Source organism: Thunnus maccoyii, chromosome 16, assembly GCF_910596095.1.
Source record: "Thunnus maccoyii chromosome 16, fThuMac1.1, whole genome shotgun sequence".
NCBI lineage: Eukaryota > Metazoa > Chordata > Actinopteri > Scombriformes > Scombridae > Thunnus > Thunnus maccoyii.
Genome location: NC_056548.1, coordinates 25,562,695 through 25,583,281, shown reverse-complemented (window position 1 = coordinate 25,583,281; position 20,587 = coordinate 25,562,695). Strand labels below are relative to the sequence as shown.

Below are 20,587 nucleotides of genomic sequence, written 5' to 3'. Positions count from 1 at the left end.
TTGTTTTTTGTGACTTTTATTCAAGTCAGTATAAAAATGACAAACATTTTAAAACATACAACAGCAACTGTAGTGCTTACATTACATATTTTCAGCAGCCAAACACAGAGTGAAGCTGCAAAACCCACATGAGAGAAGCAACAGTGGTAACCTTGTTTATGTGTCTTATTGTACCTTCTTTGCAGCTGTGGATAAATTAAGCTGAGACCGTTCATGTACATGATTTCCTTTTACTTTTTACAGAAATTTTGTTTCATAATAGTACAGAAAAGTAAATTTCCCACAGTCTCCAAGAGTCAGTGTTATAAGTCTTCTCCCCCTGAGCTGATCTGGACCACAGTCTTTCCTCTGGCATGACCCTTCTCCATCTTCTCAAAGGCCTGGGGAACCTGTGAAAAGCTGAAGGTCTCCTCCACCACTGCGCGGATCTGACAGAGAGCAGATAGAGGAAGACTGAGCAGAGGGACAGGAAGCCTTTTTTCTCAACTATTAGGAGTTATAGTATCAACATTGTAAGGCTTAAATATTTGTGCATGAACTCTATAAACTGTATGAACAGAATCAGATCTTAAATGCAGTTTCTTCCCATCAGCGCTTTTCTATATTGTTTACTTTAAACCATTGTTTGTGCAGGATAATGCTGGAGTGAGAAACAAAATAAATAGAGGGGTGTTATCTGCATAGAGGGCAAGATAAGCCTCAGTTGAACTACATAATAAATCACAATGTAATCTATAAAACTGCAGGATTACCAATATTTAATTTGTGGAGATGTCAAATGCATTCAATGATTTATAATGTTTGTGACCCATGCATTTCAAGTCATTCATTTCTAATAATCACCTTGCTATTGCTGAACATTGCTGCATATTTTATTAGACCCTAAAGTGCACACAATGCTTTAAAAATTGGAGGAAACACAGGTCAGTTCGTCATCAGTCCCTGAACAGTTTAGAGAATAAAACGGTACCGTACCTGACCTGCATCCACCATTTCCCTTATGTCATCCAATGCTGGCCCACTAGGTGCAAAGAATCCCCAGCGGTAGTGAACTCCTTTAACAAGGTGCTAAGAGAAAACAGAAAAAGAGGAATGGCATGAAAACAACTTGTGAAACTTTTAAAGATGTTAACATGACAATGCATGATAATGAGGTCTGACGAAGTGTCTTAAGCTATAAGAAAGTTAGACGACAGGAACTGATACTGTAAATCTAAACATGTAACATCTAAAACATGCTCGTTGTTTTTCTGGCTTACTTCCTCTCAGCGTTCTACCTGACTTTATGACTCTTTATGACTCTGTTCTGTTAATTCCTGCCATAAAAGATAAAGAAAAAGTAGTGATAACTGTAGGCTTATAGCTCTAGCTAGTGTAAATTCTGATTACCTTGCGAGGCAGCTGGATTCGCGAAATCACAACATCACAAGCTCATGCGAGAATCCATTTTGTCAGGCTTCAAGTCATGTGCTTGTGTCCGAACCACCAGTGGTTCCGACCAACCAGCGTCCTATGAGGATTCTCACATGATCTCGAGATCCAGCTGCCTCTCAAGGTAAGACGATAATAGATGTCTGGTGATAGATGGTTTATCCAATCACCTGCCAAGTATTTTTTGAAAGTGCCTGCCCTTTTTTAAACAGTTTCCAAGGACGACTTCTCAGATGCTTCTGTGTAACAAACCATCTGGCACGTCACATTAGAATTCTGGTGGACTGGTTGGAATTGTTTGTCTTCATAAATGTTAATCAACAAGGTTATGTAATGTTTCAAAGTTATAAATAAAATGCAACTTTGCTCAATTCATTACACTCAGGAGTTTTGCTGCTACAGCCTTACTTGTTCTGGTATGACCATTAGCTTATGGTAGCTAATGTTAGCTAATGTTAGCAAAGATTAAATAGATATTATTGTGTAAGTGACAACACTGAGCCGGTTTACTGACTTAATGACTCCTCTCTATTTGTACTACTGTTACACTACATTTTAGCAATCAGTATGTGGGTGTTATGCAAAAGTTTCATAAAAGCCAAATTGCTTTTAAGGAAATAATTGGTATCGCATTTAAAATTCCATCATGTTTATATGCTTCTTAGATGGCCTTCAGGTTTCAATCCTTCATTAGATGAGTGTTAGAGGAGTACCTACACATCTACTCAGGATTCCTATGTATTCATATGCCTGTCAGACCATGCAAGTTACATGGGGTCGAGCTATATTGGACTATTTCCATGTCAGTAATGGGGGTTAGACAGGGTTATACATTATCTCCATTCTTGTTTGACTTGTATATGGATGCTTTTCTGGACAGCTTTTCCAATTCCAATATAGTACCGACTTCAACATCAGATTTAAAACTAAAAGAAAAAAAACAAACTGAGTGTTTATTATGTGTGTCAGTAGTGCTTGCCTGAGGTCATGAATTCACCAGTGATGAGTGAGTTTTAGAATAAATTAGTGTATGGAAATGGGAATTCATTACTTAAGTGGTTAAGTGTGTCTTAATAGTTAGAAACAGCATGAAAAACAAAGGAAGTGTGCATGCATCAAGGCATTACATACATGTGTAAGCTCACATCTATTTTTCTTCTTTACAATGTGTAAATATGGTAAACAATGCAATTAACAACACCCAGGATGCACAGAATTGCTAATTTTATATCATCTGTACATCTATATATATGATATGACATTATTCAACACAGGCTTATATCCAGAGACTCATGTGTGTCAGGTGGTTGGGTGGAGCAGCCCATTTCTCCTAAAGCCTTTAACAACAGGGTAAGATAGCGTAACAAAAGGAGAAATGAGTTGACTCAGTCTTTTGTTATGTTTGACGGTGTATGTGTATGTGTGTGTGTGTGTGTGTGGACTGTAGGGATCTTTGATATAAAGGAGTTATTTAACGTGTTTCCTTCAGGTGCATTTGGAAAAGAGGGCACTGCGACAACCAAGCCAGCTGTCGGCGCTCTAGTTATCCTTTTACCAACAATGTACACAGTGTGTATGAGAGTGAAAAAGGAGATGTGAGGTGTGAGAGATCTACAGTATGTTTTGCTTCCTGTCTAAAATGTCACAAAGTCCCTTTCTTACTGGAAGCCAAATCTATAAGTGGACTCTGTAGCGTACACCTACCCCAACTCTGACTGAAAAATACGTCATTAACACTAAAACAATGCATCAGCAACTGGAAAAAGCTGCGTCAGTCTGAATAATCTGTCTCAGATTGTAGTTCTGATTGGAGGGTGTGGGTGCTAATGAGAGACAATGCTGTCGTACATTAGATCCTCCCTGTGGGAGCGCACATCTTCCGGTCTTGCATCACATTGTGTGACCATGAAAAACATAAGCTGAGCACAATTCTATTGAGGGAATTATTGGGGGTTAGTGGGCCATATTTTTGTATGAAAATAGAAATAGAACATTTATCTAAGATGCTATGAAAGTGTCAGACTATATGACACACTATCCTATCTGGTTACACAAGAAGGAGAAAAGAGTTAAAGACTGGTAGCAGAGAGAAAAGAAACTGGATACTTACTGTTTGCTTGGAGGGAAGTGAAAAAGTTGAGTGACTAGTGCAGGAGTATTATATACTATTCAAATATGTGACTAATACATTTTTTATCCTCATTTCAAATGATATCATGTAGCATGGACAGTCTGTTTCCTGTCATACCTCTGTCTGTCTATTCACCTGGGGAAAACCCCTTAGTTTAACAGTCACATAACTCTTTATTTAGCAGAAAAGGGAAAGTTACTCAGGGGCTTCCCCGGCCCATTACAATCCTCCAGTCTCAAATTCATGAATAATTTAATTTAAATCCAGCTTTACTTGAAAGCAATGAAGGATGGTAGCAATGACAAAGTCAGACACAAAACTCCATTCTACTGAACAAGGTGTCATTAAATCACTTTCAAATTTAAAGATAAGGCTGGTGATATTCTATATTTTTTATTGTCAACAAATCCCATGAAAAGACAAAAACCAACAATTAACTGATCGTGCTAAGTACCGTCTGTTTAGCCAAAGCGTGATATAGGCTAGCTTATACACCCCTGTAACACACCTCATTTTTTGTCCAACAACTATTAACAAGACAGAGTCTACAGAGTCACACTAGCAGCTCTGTGAGGCTGTGCTGTGTTAGTAACGTTACTTTGAGCTAAATGCTAATGTCAGCCTGGTGACTCAATGATATGTTAATGTTAACATGCTGATAAGCAGGTATAATATTCACTGTGTCCACCATCTTAGTTTAACATGTTAGCATGCTAACATTTGCTAATTAGCACTAAACACAAAGCTCTGCTGAGGCTGATGGAAATGTCATTAGTTTTGCAGGTATTTGGTCATAATTCAATTTGTACGTCTTGGTGACACTAGAGGAAAATTCAGAGATTCACCAAAGTCATTGAGACCAGTTTGGACCAAAGTGGTGGACAACCAATCAGCAATGCCATCCTTCGAGCCATGCCATTTGTGAAAAATTACAGTGCCCAGCTGATTAGCTATTTAACAAGTCGTTGTTTGTTCTAATTTCATTGCTTTTGGTTCTTGAAAAACTTGTGGCAGAATAGTATGATTTTGAGAACCCTGTTTCCTTTTCACCCGTTTACTTTTCCCATGTCCCTGTGGCTAGAATTAATTTTAGAGAGTGCAAAGTATGAGCCAACTAAAGATTATGAGCACAGCTTTTTGAATTTTTTTTGTGAATGCACAGGAACAACTTCAAGACATTTCATATTGCACATTTCACATTTCTTTCACCTCACATCCTGTTTCAGATGTGTGTCAACACAGTTTCCTTGTTACTAAGAAAATGTAACTGAAAAAATTTGCATATGTTCTCGTTACTTGGGCTTATCATTAAGCACTGGTTTGCACTTGTTAATGATGAGTCAAACTCCCAAACAGTACATGTGTGTTCAACACACAGAACTAGACAGAGCTTTCTTTTAAGGTCTAGATACTAAACATCTATAAACACCTAATAATAATTCCTATAATTCTCCTCCAGGTACGTCAGAAGGAAGTAGAGAAGTTTCGGTTGACTATAATGCCACACGACACTGACACGATAACAATTAGGTTAGGTTAACAATTTGTATCTATTTGTACTACAAAAAAAAACTGTGAACCACGAGTGGGTTCATACTGTGGATTGTGTGGTTATGAAGAAATGAGTGGAAAAAGTTGATGACAGTAATGCACAGATGTGAAACACACGCCAACTTGCCGCCACAAATGCACTGCATGCAAGCTTTGCTCTTGCATGGAGTTCACCGCAGTGGGTACACACCGACAGGATGCGTCTGAATGTAATGAGCTCTTCAATCTACAAGGTTGAAATAAGCTTTGGTTGTAGATACTCAAACTGTAATTTCATTTAATTATTAATTTAAAGGCATTTTGCAATTAAATAGGTTATTTATGAGCATGGAGATGAAAAAGCTTTTGAAAAGCTTTTGATATAGTTGACCATGTGATTTTAATTGAATGTCTTAAGCATTTGGTAGGCATATCAGGTACAGTTTCAGATTGTTTTTTTGTTCCTATCTTTCTAATAGGACGTTTTGTGTGGCCATTGGTGACTTTAAATCCTCCACCTCCCATTTCTCCTATTGAGTGTCTCAAGGCTCAGCCACTGAATGAATATCGCCTATGCTTCTCCTCCTTTTGTCTGCCAGATGTCTTTCAGGACAAAAAAAAAAACAAAAAAACAAAACAGTCTCTGGTTGCTAGTATCTACTGCTGCATTGGCCAAAGGAAAGTGCAGAGCTGCAAGCTGAGCAGTACTACCCTTGTGTGTCTGTGGCTCTTTATTATTCTCCATTTTTGTTGTCCCCACTTATATTGTCTGTTCTCTTGCATCAAAACCCAGCACATAAATCTAGGTGTTATTTTCGACAACAAACTTAACTTTGACCAACGGGTGAAGCCAGTTGTTCAATCCTGCTTTCTGCACCTTTGAAATATCTCAAAAAAATCTGGAACTGTCATTCACGCTTTCATTACATCTCACATAGATTAATGTGGTCAATACAACCTCTCCAGACTATGACTAGTCCAGAATGCTGCAGCAAAACTACTCACAAAATCCAGTCAAAGACTCCACATAACACCTATTTTATTTTATTTTTTTAGAATTGATTTAAAATATTATCGATTACTTTTAAAGCATGTCTGGGGTTGGCCCTCGTATATATCACAGACACACAGTTCTAACCCCTTACGGGCCTGAATGCAGCCTGAGATCCTCCGGCAGAGGTCTGTTAGTAATTCCTAGGTCAAGGCCAGAAGCCATAGGGGGGCCAAGCCTTTGGAGTCAACTCTGGAACGATCTGCCAGAGGAGATCAGGCAGGCTAAGTTCTATTTCCTCTTTTAAATCTCTCTTACAAACGCATTTTTTTATAAATGCTTTTCTCTTCAGAATCAGTTATTCTTTATATTTTACTCTGTGTTTTAGTAATTCATGCCTTAACCTCACTTGATATTATTATTGTACCAATTCTACTTTTATTTAATATTTATCTGGTAATTTCTCTTTTAGTTTTTATGTCTTTGTAAAGCACTTTGTAACTTGTTTTTGAAAAGTGCTATATAAATAAAGTTATTATTACTATGATTTTTCTGTTTCAACATGACAATGCACAATGCCAAGGTCCATAGAGAAATGCTTTTCCCAGTTTGGTTACTTAATTGGCCTGCATGGAGCTTTCGCCTCAACCCCACCCAATGCGTTTGAGATGAACTGGAACGCCGACTGCAAGCCAGGCTTTATCATCCGATACTAATGCTTTTGTGTCTGAATGGGAGCACATCCCTGCAGCCAGGTTACAAAATTTACAAAAGCCTGACACCAGAAATGTGGAGGCTGTTATAGCAACACATGACTGCCAATGGCTTTGTAGTGAGATGCTCAAAAAATATAATTGGTTGCAACAACGTGTTTCCACATACTTTTGGCCATATAGGGAGAGTTAATTGAGTAACCTCATATTGTGAGGTGAGGTTTGCATGCAGAAAGTTCCCCTTTTTCATTGTTTGACTATGAATTTGAGTCCTTGCTTGGTAGAATAAAGAGAAATGGGTACAAAAAAAAATATATCAGATGACACTATTCTTACTGTACTTCTACAAACTAATTAATATTAGCTGACAAAATAATAAAAGCAGCAACAAACAGTACTTGTGCATCCTTTTGGATTTCCACAATGAATATGTGGAAAATAATTACCTTGAGGGCCTTGGTGGTCATGGTGGCAGCAGTCTGCAGCATGCCATCAGCAATACCCAGCGTGTCAGTGTTCTGGAGGAAGGGTGTCACAAGGGTGACATACTTGGCGCCACACCAAGGCTTAAGCAGATTCAGCGCCCAGCGCTCCGTATCCCCCCCTACATTATCCAGGATCAGGTCAAATCTTCAGGTGAAGAGCGGTAGGGTTGGAGAAAAGAAGAGACACCAGCAAAGATACATAAGTGATGGGTGAGTGGGCATAGAAGACAAAGTAAATGAGAGGCAGAATTAGTAGGTGTGGGGGGGGGAGGATGATTGAAAAGATGACAGAAATGGAGAAAGAGATCAAGTCTGAGTGTGATAGAGTTTCTCAGATAATTAAAGGCCACAGATTTCCCACGCTAATGAGCAGACCGCACAGTGACTGGGTTGCCATGGTAACGAGACACACACTCACCATCTCCAATTAAATAGTGATATAAATGCAAAAACCAGTGAGTGTGTGTGTGTGTGTGTGTGACTCTCTCACTTCTCCAGGGCACTGAGTGGCTCATCAACAGGTCCGGCGGTGTAGTCCACCACATGGTCCGCCCCCAGTCCCTTTACGAACCGCTCAGCATTCTGGGAGCATGTAACAGTCACATGGGCTCCCCATGCCTTCAACATCTGGAGACATAACAGCATCAGTTCTATCTTCAAATATGAGCACATCAGGCTGAAGTGTGTGGAGTAATTTTATAGTATTTATGTCATAACTGCAAAACAAATATATGTTTAGATTACTGTAAGGAGCAAAATGTTATCCAATGTTTGAGGAGCATGGAGGGTGTATTATTAATAAGATCAAATGTTGCTTCTGTGCAATGTGAGCTGCAGTATCCAGGTCACCAAACAAAATGTATGGCCCTGTATGAAACCTGACAGCACAAACAGACTTTATCTCCAGATCAGTGTTGTTGGTTTTTTTTTTATGTTGCTGTCATTCTGTTGTCTTTGTCTGCATTTTGCATGTGTAGAGAACAGGGGAACATAATCATTTTTATGTTGAGAGAAGCCTGTTTTAGCCTGATGCACTTAAAAAATTTAACACAATGACATAAAATATACAATATACAGCTTGAGCAACATCCTCCTCCTCTTCATCCATACCTGTATAGCAAATGTTCCCACTCCCCCAGATCCTCCAAGGATCAAAATCCTGCAAGGAAGAGGAAACAGCAAAACGTTTCAACAATAGCACCCACTCTGCTTTCTACACCACTGTTGCACAGACTCTCCCTCATTAGGATTCATGTCAAACGCACTTCAGGCTTTAGCGTGTCAAGTTCACTGCGGTGCAAGGGAGCATCTGAGCCGCTGCCAGAGAAGTAGAACACATCACCCAAAAGCTCATTACGGAGCGGGCTAACAGGGACTAAGCTTAGAGGGAGCAGCGAGTGGAATAATTGGCTAGATCAAAGACAAGCGAGCTTCTTTGGGGTTGACAGGGATCAACAACAAGTGGAAATTGCGTGTGGCTATGTGTGTGTGTGTGTGTGTGGTAGTGTTCTCTCACCGCTTCTTGGTACAGTTGTCTTTAGTGAGCCCACCAGTGTTAACGAGTGCTGACCAGGCAGTGGTTGCCACGTAAGGAATGGCCGCAGCCTCTGTGTGGCTCAGTGACTTTGGTTTGTGGGATACCTGAACACAACACACATCTCACCTTTCAGTGACCAACACTTCCTGAGTTATTATGAGAATACATCTGATTTTCAGCACAACTGTGTCGGATGTTCACACGATACACGGTCAAATCAGTTCTTCTTTCATTAGCACGCATCAGTGAGAAGCAGCAACAACTGGGCCGCCTTTTTAAATCATAGGAGGAACAAAAAAAAAAACATATTTGCTGATATTGAAACTGATTAACACCCTTAACAAACCGCAATCAACAAGAAGGAAACTGACTACACAGAACTGATGAAGTGTTTTACTTCCACACAGATAGAAGCAAATCTAAATACCTCATTGGCACTCAGCACCACAAACTCAGCCAGGCTTCCCTGCTTCCATGGTGGGATAGCTGCCCACACCTGAAAAAGACACAGCAACAGCACGCTTAAAGACATACATAACACACATATAACAAGAAAAAGGGGACAGATTTCTGCTGCATGTCTCAGTTTCTATATAGTAAGTTTATAGTGGTTTAGTTCTACAAGACTGTACAGCAAAATCGTTAGAATACATCTTCCCACGAGTAGATAGTACATGTGTAATGTCACAAAATGAGTCATTGTCTGCTTTAATGCTGCTACAATTAGTCAACGAATGTGTGGTGAGAAAACACATATGACTTCATGATCTGCTAAAACAGGCCTATTTAAAGCCGCCTGTTCGCCTTCACACTTGCACATAGAGAGACTGCACATCAGGGTCAACGACCACAGAGAGGAAAACAAGCTGGTAATTATTATGAAGGAATTGTTTGGTGATTGAGGACAGTTAAGGGTGAACTGAAAAAGACAAAAAAACAACAAGAAGAATTGAAACTTAACGCTGAGTGAAACCGAGGTCTCACAAAGGATGTGGGGAGAATTAAACAAATAATAATATAAAATTATTAAAGGTTCCCTCCGCTTAGGATAATAATTTGAGTCTGATAGGGTTTTTCTACAAAAAAAGGTTTAGTAACCTTATTAAAATATCTTAAAATTACATCCACTCCTCTTGTCACTCATTAAAAAAAAAAAAAGCCTTATCTATGAAAATATCACTTATGTAGGTTGCACACTAGACCACAACTGGCTTCAAATTAGGTGTGAAATCACAAATCCTCCTTGTAGGTACACGCCTTAAACTTAAATTCAGATTTAAAGTGAGCACAGAGAAACTTTCCACTTTCACCAGATTAATATGAAAACAATCTCTGCACATACATCATTCTGCACAGTGAAGCTCAAACAGCCACCTGAAGGAACAATAAAAAAAAAAACATTTTTGCGTGGAGGAAGACTTGAATTAAAAATACACCAAGTTGGGGAAACTAGAAAACAGATCAGGCTCTGTATTGACAGCATCACCCAGCTTTCTGCAAGGAATCTTTTCCACCTCCTGATGTGAAAAAGACTCAAGTCATGTCATGTATCTCAACCAAATGGAGCTGATGATGCATAATCCTGGCGTAATTGTAGACTGTGCATGAAGTAGGTCAATCACAGTGTCCAGATACCCTGTGATGATGATGTTCACAGGGCGTTACGGAGCCTAATATTAGCCAGGAAATCACACCCACATATCACATCAGCAGCTGCTTGCACATAAACACTGTTACTGCCAAACACTGACTTGGCCATCAGCAAAAATTAGGATTCACCAGACCAGGTTGTGTGCGTTCATTACTCAGTGAAGCATATTATTATCTTTCTTGTTTAATATTTCTCAGCAGCAAGGTTGCCACAGCTAGATATTTCTGTTTACAGCACCCTGACGACATACTTCACACTCATACTTTATTCATACATGACTCAATGTGTGGAGGAACAAGCTGTTTCTGTAAACAAGGGGCGACCTGTATGTATAATGAAGTGGTTGCTGAGTTTACGTGCATACATCTCTACTCCTCTGCTATTCGCTCTCTTTTACCTCATCTCTTTCTCTGAAGTACTTCACATCTAGGCCACACTCCATGATGACACCGGACACGTCCCTCCCCAGGATGAGAGGGAACTCGCTGCCCGACTGCTTGATATTCAGAGGGTCTCTCTTCATAGACAATGTTGCAGAACCATAGCCACCTGATAGCACAAGAGGAAAAATATATGTACTTTCGGGGGCTGTTGGATAGACTAAAAATGAAAGAAAGATCAAGAGCGGAGATACCAAAGTAATTCTCCAGTCAGTAAGAAAGTAGATCATTCAACATTCAACACTAATATGGAACAAAATTAGGGTCATATGTATTGTAGTTATGTATCACCATATCTTAATGTGTGAAAACATTTTGTATGAATACATTCAAATGTGTGAATATGTAAAAAATACCTGAACAGATTTAACTTTTGAATCCGTAAGGAGATCTGTAGTTGTGTATGACGTTTTGTGAACAAATGAAAAATATCTATCTGTTTGTGGGTGAAAAAAGTTCACACAGAACTCAATACTATGTGTGAATGCCAAGTTTACACCTACTAATCAAATCTACGAGTACAAATCAGTACAAATACTTTTCTCCCACATTTGATGCTTTGAAATGCTGGGGGTCGTGTCCACGGAAGGCGCTGGAAGCACGCCCCAACTGAACAGCCTCTGAGCCTCTGAACTTAACAAAACTCATGCCAAACTTCCATATAAAAATACACAATTTAAAATAGGCCTTGTTTGTAGGTGTAGGAAAAGCAACATGGACGACATTTTAAAAAATAAAGTAACATTAGGAGCCACTGTTTAATTCGGCATTTATTTTGTGGGTAAATGTGGACTTATTTCAGTAAAAATGTAACTTAAATGACTAGTTAACAAGCGAGCCATCGCTAATCATCGTTATATTAAATTGTTATTTTTTTCAATGGAGTTCGGTGTTAACATTTCTCTGCTGAAGAACTTGCTGATGGCTTCATTTCCGTGTCACCCCTGGAGAAAAAGCCTTTTACGCTGTGCTTTTTGGTGAAGTGTTGCCTGGCAAATGCTCTCCCTCTGCCCGGGGACCTCCCAGCCGAACAACCAGTGCTGAAGCCGGCCGCCAGCACCGCTTTACAGTTGCTGACACGCAGGCCCCGGGTAGGATGCCTCTGGATGCACCAGACCACAAACCACTCCGGCAGGTGGGTGATGTGATGGGTGACGTACTGCGATTTGGGCGGTACTATTTTCAACATCTCCATCTCATTTTTCAGCTATACAGTACACACAAAGTATGTTTCTGAAAATATTTGAAACAGGCAATGCAGTAACAATCTTGATTCATATTTGATCAGCACTGCCTAGTTTGACAGCGTTGCGCTGGACGAACCTCATTAGCATAAAGTTGAGCTTGAGTTGTGATTATGCACGCAGTTTCAGATATGGTGACACACAGCTACAATATGAACCTAATTTTATACCGCACACTTCCAGGATCGTTTCACATTTGTATAAGTGTGTCTTAATACAGTTTGCTGTCATTGTTCCTCTTGTCCATACTGGCCACAAAATGAAATTCCTTTCTTTTTTATAATGTAAGTCAAAAACTTTTTTTTTCATTTACATAAAGGGTATTTGTTAAATTGCTATCCAAAATCACAGTGTGACTTTGATAGTTTTGATATCTGGTGATTTTAATATTCATGTTACAGTTCTGTCAGTCTGAATTATTTGAGATTAAAAAGCCTGTTACTGGTCCCACTCCTAACAAAGGGCATGCTGTTTATTGTGTTTTATTCAGGCCTTGACACAATTACATAGGTGTTGCACTTTCTACCATTTTTGCATTTTCTTCAATTTGAGCTGTTTCCAAAGCAACCAAAGTGAATACTAATGGCTAATGAATACAGCAATGAATATACACAGTATACATTAACCCTACTACCATCATGACCATGAAAATTAATCCATTCATCATTTTGGGTCCTTTTTTTTTAAACAAAAAATGACAAAATTATCTGGTTCAAGCTTCTTAAATGTGAATATTTCCTGGTCTCTTCGTCCTCTATGACAGTAAAATGAATATATTTGGGTTGGAAAGGACATTTTAGGTTGCATCTTGGGGTTTAGGAAACATGTTTCACCATTTCCTGACATTTTATAGACCAAACAACTAATCAGCATTGTTGTTTTTCTCAAACAATGAATCAGTAATCAAAAGAGTTGCTGATTAATTTTCTGATGATCAGTTAACTGATGAATTGACTAATTGTTTCAGCCCTAGTGGGGGGTATTTAGGTCACTAGTGAGATTGATCACAGAGCCCATCTCTGCAGTGAAAGCAACCAGGATCTCAGCAGCCTGACAACAGACAAACTGTTCTGAGTTTTCCGAAAGATGAAAGTCAGAGTGCAAGCTAGTGACATTTTCACTTCCACTAAGCGATCACTGCTGGTGCCCCTCACTGTCTACCCACACACAAACACACCACCTCTTTAGGGTCACAGACTGGTATAAATGATTCATTTTGAGAAACAGGAAAACCACAGGCAACATCATTTTTGCACATCTGAATCTCTATCCTGACTGTTTCCTCTCTTTTGCTCACAGAGAACATTATCTCCCACTTAAGCTTGGCTATGCAGTCACATGTCAGATGTGGATTTGTTTCTTGTCACAATCACGTATTCATTATAGCTTGTAGAGTCTCTTAGCACAATCTCAGCCTGCAGGGTCAAATATCATACACATAGTTATGAATGTATATTCTAATATTCAGCCTCACCTGTCACTCACCTCTCATGCTGACATCAATTGGGTTCAGTCCCGCTGCAAACACTCTGACAATGACCTCATTGGGGTAGTTGATGACGGGGAAACTGGCATTTTTAGTGAACCTTAAAACGTCATTGCTTCCATATTTATCAATGACCCAGGCAGGCATTATAGTCATGCAGCTGTTGGTGGTACTGAACAGTCTAGTCTGGCTGGAAACTGACGTGTTCACATTTGGTGATTTACTAAGACCAAACAACCACCTACTGTACAATAAGTGCCTCATAGTTCTCATCTTTCAATTCTTAAACAATGTCAAATAAAACGGTGCGTTTAGTCCCTGTTACAGACACTATGCTGACTCGCTCATTACACGTCGTTATGAGCCACGACTAACGTTACCTTCTAAATAGAAACATTTTCCTCTCATACAAACATATCTAACTAGGCATTTAGGTTACATAAAATAACCCCAATGTTTATCATTTCAAAACGTCCTCTCTCGTAACATGCCACTTCCGTCACACTAGTGTGCTGGACACACCACTCAGCGCCTCCACCAATCAGAGTGCCGTTTGCTCAACTGCTATCCAATCAAGGAAAGCGCTGTTAGACGTTGATGACCGAAACAAACATGGAAGCCTCCGAGTGCTGCACACTGTACGAAGGTTGATGATAACTTGAAAGGTTGTCTCCAGACATACTGTGAACATGCTCAGCCTGACACTGAGGGAGGTTTGTACGACTATTCACGAGTCCTCTGAGCCTTAGTTGTTGGTGTCTGTGTGCTGCGTGTAGCTGTGCAGTGGACATGTTGTGCTGTGGATTTATAAGTAGCTTAAGTCAGACATAATATTTCTGACATACTGTCAGGAAACAGCATAAAGACGCCTTGTCTGTTTTTTCTGCTTTCTGTAAATTCAGTGTAATTGTATTATGAATATATTAGAAGACATTGCAAAGCAGGGCAGCTACTAATAAACTCAATAACTGTCTTAACTGTCTTCTCTAGTTGTAAATTGAATATGTACGTCTGCAGTCAGATATTATTCGACCGTGTTTCAAAACCAATACAATAACTAAATATTTTTACAAGTGTTTGTGTTTCCCTGTTGAACTGCGGTGGAAGTATAGTAACAAAAAGAGGGACTTTCGCACTAAACAGACTGTAACGTTGAAAGATATCTACTTGATTTGACTCATTTGGACACTGAAGCTTCATATTAGCCTCAGATAAACTTTTAAATACATTTTTGCACAGAAGGAGGACTGTGGATTTTGTCCCCATCACTTACATTATATGTGCATAGTGAAGGGATCTTCTAATGGACAGGAGGAATGATTATGGCTATGCAAACAAAACTGTATAAAAATACAAAGTACTGTACTATATAGCCTTAGTAAAACATGACATTTAAGAATGTCAGCTTGGGCTTTGTGGGAAACAGCAACTGACATCTGTCACCGTTTTCTGACATTTTATGGACCAAACAACTAATCAGTTAATTAAGAAAATAATCAACAGATTAATTGATAATGAGAATAATCGTTGGTTTCAGCCCCAATTACTACTGACGCAGCAACATGTAAATGCATTTTAATATGAGAGTTTAGAAAATTTTAAATATTTTATCAGGTGTTGAGTCGTTAAATGTAAATTCTTAATTGTTAAAGCTGTTTAACAAGAGAAACTGCCAAACATTTGCCGGTTCCATCTTTTGGTGTTTCATATACTCATCAACTAACTGATTGATTGTAAAAATAAAACGTTTATAAAAAAAAAAACAATCATTAGTTGCTTCACAGTATTGACTGCTGAAATATTGCAGAGTAGAAGTACTGTATAAAGTAGCATAAAATGTAAATTTACATGTAAAGAACAAGTATTTTGAAAGTGAAATTACTCTTAAGTTACATTCCTCCACTGATATTTCATCATTATTCTCCAGGTGTCCTTGGCACTCCGGGAGGGAAGGATCTCCCCAACAGAGCTTTGTAAGAAATGTCTTAATCGCATCAAGAAAACACAGCATCTAAATGCTTACCTCACTGTGACAGAAGAGCTGGCCCTGAAGCAGGCACAAGAAGCAGAAACTAGACTGCTGCAGGGTAAGGACACGCGAGTGTGTATTTCATCTGTTGTGTGTAGAGTCATAGGTGTTACAGTTTGATCCTGTCTTCCTTTAGGTGCTCCCAAAGGTCCTCTGGATGGAATCCCCTTTGCGGTCAAGGACAACTTCTGTACAGAGAATATCAAGACCACATGTGCTTCCAGGATGCTCAAAGGTCTGTGTTTACTTCAGTTTAAAGTTATTCTGTCTCATATTTCCCACTTAATATAAATAATTACCTGTAATAATAACCTGACCTTACTTTTTCTACAGACTACAATCCACCATACAATGCTACAGTGGTCCAGAAGCTCCTTGACCAAGGGGCTGTTCTCATGGGGAAGACCAACATGGATGAGTTTGCTATGGGGTTAGGCCAATATTATCAATATCAGAGTCGTTTTTCATGTACAGCACATAGTCAGTTACAAATACCAGTCTGAATTTGACAATTGCTTTTTAAAGCTCTTACAGCTGTGTACAAATGCAAGATGAGACTTAAATGCAGTGACAGACAAAAATTCTGAAAATGCACTCTATTTGTCTCCCAGGTCGGGCAGTACGGACGGGGCTTTCGGTCCAGTGAGGAACCCCTGGAGCTACGCTGCTTCCTACAGAGAGCAGACTGGGGCGGTGCCAGACTCTGACTGGGTCATCTCTGGAGGAAGTTCAGGAGGAAGCGCTGCAGCTGTGGCCTCACTCACCAGCTACCTGTGAGGGGACACAATCAAATTCATGTTCATTGTCCATCCCAAAACTGTTACAAAGGGACAGATAATGTAGATTTGATTCAAAATTATGCTTACAAATTGTAATTTACTGTTTGGTCCATTTCTGGCAGGGCTTTAGGTTCGGACACAGGTGGTTCCACCCGTAACCCGGCAGCACTGTGTGGTGTTGTGGCCCTGAAGCCCACCTATGGCCTGCTATCCAGGCACGGTCTCATACCTCTGGTCAACTCCATGGACGTCCCTGGCATCATGACCCGCAGTGCTAGTGATGCAGCCATCGTCTTAGGTAGGAAACTGATGACGACCTCTTATTAAACAGGTGACACTTCCTTGTGCTACACTTTAAGCTAACGTGTCCCATCTGGACCCACATAAAACAATTGTTTTGTTCCTGTTTTGTGATCAACAAAAACAATCATTCCCCTGATTCATTGCAAACTCATTGAGTACAGTGATCCAAAATACATCCCAGCTCAAATATAGCTATCAATTTCTGTAATGTTTCTGTTTTTTTTATTGACTAAGGTGAATTAAAGACACCAGAAGTGTTAAATGTTAAGGAGGCATGGTGGGACTATTTTACATAAAACAATAGCTCTAATTCAATAAGATATTTCTGATGAGGTGCATTCCACGCAGCTGTGACTTCCTGTCTACTGACTAAAATTATAATAAAACCTCATGGGAGAAGTTCAATTAGCATACCGACTGTCACCTGCCACGTTTCCTCCAACATCCAGTTTAAGTTTCAACATGTGTTCTTGCCCAAATACCACAAGAAATACTGACGTAGACATGACGTATAAAAAACCACAGTGCTGGGCATTTGTCATACTGCCCTCAAATGATGACCTAATGGACCTAATCTGGGATTTTATTGACATGTCACACAGGTATTCTACAAGGCCTGGATGTGAGAGACTCAACAACAGTCCCAGCCCCCTCATCACCAACAGAACTGCCTGAAGACTTTGACGTCAAAAATATCTGTGTAGGCATTCCGAAGGTGAGTTCAGTTTTGTGTTAAAATAGTTATTTTCTGACAGCATATTTTCCTCACAAATCAACTGGAATCATCACACATCCCAAGCATTTCATACAAGGGTATTTGACAGCTCACACTTGCAAAATATTATAGAAATTTAGTTTTCATTATTAAACACATGGTAGAGAACAACAATCCTTATGCTATTAGAAATAATGGGAAGTAATAAGTAAGAGATGTAGAGATATATGTATTATTTATTTCTACATCTTCTACTGCAGTGGTTTCAATCCATACACTGTACTTGAAATTTATAGGTCTTAGCAAAAAGATCGTCAAGTCAGAATCCTTGTACATGACTTTATACTGTATAGACATCAAGATTACTCAAAATAAAATATCTTGATGAACACAGATACATTTGGGCTCATAAAGCTGGTTCTCTTTCCTGTCGGTGAATGTGTGTCAGGAGTACCACGCCCCGGGTCTGTCGGAGGAGACTCTAGCGCAGTGGAGTCGTGTCGCTGACATGTTCGAGAGGGCGGGGGCGCACGTGAAGCAAGTCTCCCTCCCCCACACCCAGCACTCGATTGTGTGTTACCACGTCCTGTGCCACGCCGAGGTTGCATCTAACATGGCCCGTTTTGACGGCCTAGAATACGGTATGAACAGGTAGATCACAGGAAACGTGCTGGATTGTATCATAAAACGCCACCACGCAAGTTACAGCGAAAAGATTTTGGAGAAATCACTCGATGTTCTGGCTCTATCGTATGTGTCGCCAGCATGTCAGATGATGATGAAGATAATGTCACTGATATCTGTCCCTCTCCTATCAGGCCACCGTAGCAAGGTGGACAGCTCAACGGAGGCCATGTACGCCTCAACCCGACATGAGGGCTTCAATGACGTGGTGAGAGGGAGGATACTGTCTGGCAACTACTTCCTGCTCAAACAGTAAGACAACAGATTGAACCTTGTCACACCAATCTTTCTCAATCCACTGACTCCAGACCCTTTATTGCTTTGACCTTTTCCTCTGCTGTCATTGGACTCTGCAATCCAATGAGCCAATTTGGTCATTTGTTAAGTTTCCTTTCTTTAAATTTAAGAGAGAGTAATATCGTTCAGTGAATCTTTAATATTTCCCAATATTTCATTTTGACAGAAACTACGAGCACTACTTTTTGAAAGCCCAGAAGGTTCGCCGGCTGATCGCGGACGATTTCAAACATGTGTTCAGCTCAGGTGTTGACGTGCTGCTGACACCAAGCACTCTCACTGATGCCGCGCGGTACTCCGACTTCAGACAGGAAGACAACCGAACACGCAGCGCGCAGGAAGATGTCTTCACTCAGCCTGTCAACATGGCAGGTAGAGAGAGAAAAAGGATGAATTCATTTTTGAGTTGGCACGTGGGAGGATTCAGGAAGTCGTTTTGCTTTTTTTTTTTTTGTGTGTGTTTGTATGCATGGAAACACATAATATATACATACATCCACTTTCCTGTAACTTCACCTGAAACTATTCTAAATTATTTCCTTATTCAAATAATAACAAAGGCAAATTGCATGACAAATGTTGAAGTAAAATTTAAAAGGGGAAATGAGTCATGTGAGAAGCAGAAGTTCTCTGTTGTAAACCTCTGAAGGCAAAAAAATCATAACCTGGCCAACACATTATCATTTCAGCTCAGATCAAGTGTAGCTCAGAGGCTTATGGGATGTTTACATTCAGTTAAACTTTTTCCAGCCTGTTATCACTCTCCAAACTAACCTCTAACTAACCTTGAGATCCTAAATCATTGCCTTTACATGAACTTTCCTTCAACCCTCTTTTTCATCACCCCCAGGTCTCCCGGCTGTTTCAGTGCCAACCGCTTTATCAAGACGAGGCCTTCCCATTGGCTTACAGCTCATAGGCCCAGCCCTCCAAGACAAGAAGCTGCTTAGTGTTGCCCAGTGGATCGAGCAGAGGGTTGGGTTTCCCTCCATCAGTGACTTTGGAGACTCCAGTGAGAGCAGGAATGAGACGGGTGTGACCAAAAGGGAGCAGATTTCAGCTGTATGAAGAGAACCGTGGACACTGTTCACAGAATCACACTAAATACAAGCACACATTGTGGACTTAAGATGGACTTTCTTTGCTTGTAAGATGCCATTTCTGGACTTTTTCATTGGAATTATGTACATCACTCACATGATAGCTTTAAGCATCTGTAATGGAATGAAACACAATTATAAGAAGTGTCAAACTGTCTTACAATATGCATCATGTTTGAGTGGAGAAACGTGTTTTTCAGCCTGTGACATGCTGCTGTATTTGTGCTGTTAAATAAATGCAAGACAGGTGGATTATCTTGACAGAGTGATATTTCTTATACAGTGTCCATGTGCACACGTACTGCTAAAACTGACCTCTACTTTCATCACTTTGCTTGTTGATAGAAAAAGACCAGGATTGGCTTTTGAACTAGTTGTGATGTCACAAATCCTGCTCACAGGCCCCGCCCCTTAAAATTAGATTTTCAGTGAGCACAGAGAAACTTTCCATTTTCAGCAGATGAATGTGAAAACAGTCTTCTAGTGTCAAACTCTGCACATTCATCATTCTATACAATGAAGCTCAAACATCCAACTGTAGGAACAAGAAGAAAAACATTTTTGAGTGGAGGGAGACTTTAATAAATGGAGATCTTTGATTGCTAAAAACTACATAAATGTGCACAGTATTTCCTGTTCCTGTCATGAAATTATATTCATTTTTAAAAAACCTTTTCTGACGTCCTTCTGCAACATCCACATGATTAAGTTTATCTCCACAATTTGTGGAGATAATTTGAAATGTATTAAAACAATATCCATATTTTTCTGCAAGTCTATGTCTGAGAGAAGATATAAATCAGTCCATTTCCATTGCAGGAGAGTTGGGTAACAACTTAACATGATCAAACAGCACCAGTGAACTCTTAAAACCATTTTGGCTCAAGCAGACACTTGCCCTGAAATGTTAAGACTGTAGTACACATTAAAGTCAACTCAAGTGAAATTAATCCAGTAAGCCAATTACAGCTCTGGAAACTGTCCTAAACTGAGGTGCTATACTAAGTGCTTAAAGAGTCAACAGTAACATGCTCTCAGTTG

The 20,587-nt window shown here is 39.7% G+C and overlaps 2 protein-coding genes across 7 annotated transcripts; one reads left to right on the top strand and one right to left on the bottom strand.

The window, feature by feature from the left end:
• On the bottom strand, positions 1-14,146 carry rtn4ip1 (reticulon 4 interacting protein 1). Of its 5 annotated transcripts, none has more exons than XM_042388741.1 (9): positions 13,639-14,146; positions 10,867-11,018; positions 9,246-9,314; positions 8,798-8,922; positions 8,392-8,440; positions 7,772-7,908; positions 7,243-7,426; positions 976-1,068; positions 1-428 (listed from the first exon to the last, which is right to left on the bottom strand). In XM_042388741.1, the coding sequence occupies exons 1-9, from the start codon at positions 13,910-13,912 to the stop codon at positions 303-305; spliced, it is 1,209 nt and encodes a 402-aa protein (XP_042244675.1). In that variant the 5' UTR covers positions 13,913-14,146; the 3' UTR covers positions 1-302. The 5 variants fall into 5 exon arrangements, with proteins under 5 accessions (XP_042244675.1, XP_042244676.1, XP_042244674.1 ...); XM_042388742.1 differs by having other exon boundaries at positions 13,628-13,712; XM_042388740.1 differs by lacking the exon at positions 13,639-14,146 and adding an exon at positions 11,807-12,033.
• A 98-nt stretch (positions 14,147-14,244) lies between these two features.
• Positions 14,245-19,807, top strand: qrsl1 (glutaminyl-tRNA amidotransferase subunit QRSL1). Of its 2 annotated transcripts, XM_042388739.1 has the most exons (12): positions 14,245-14,352; positions 15,567-15,726; positions 15,805-15,903; positions 16,002-16,098; positions 16,280-16,441; positions 16,570-16,745; positions 17,353-17,465; positions 17,914-18,106; positions 18,284-18,401; positions 18,613-18,818; positions 19,297-19,563; positions 19,746-19,807. In XM_042388739.1, exons 1-11 carry the CDS (start codon positions 14,329-14,331, stop codon positions 19,512-19,514), a joined length of 1,566 nt encoding a protein of 521 aa, XP_042244673.1. In that variant the 5' UTR covers positions 14,245-14,328; the 3' UTR covers positions 19,515-19,563; positions 19,746-19,807. The 2 variants fall into 2 exon arrangements, with proteins under 2 accessions (XP_042244673.1, XP_042244672.1); XM_042388738.1 differs by having other exon boundaries at positions 19,297-19,807.
• The last annotated feature ends 780 nt before the right edge of the window (positions 19,808-20,587 follow it).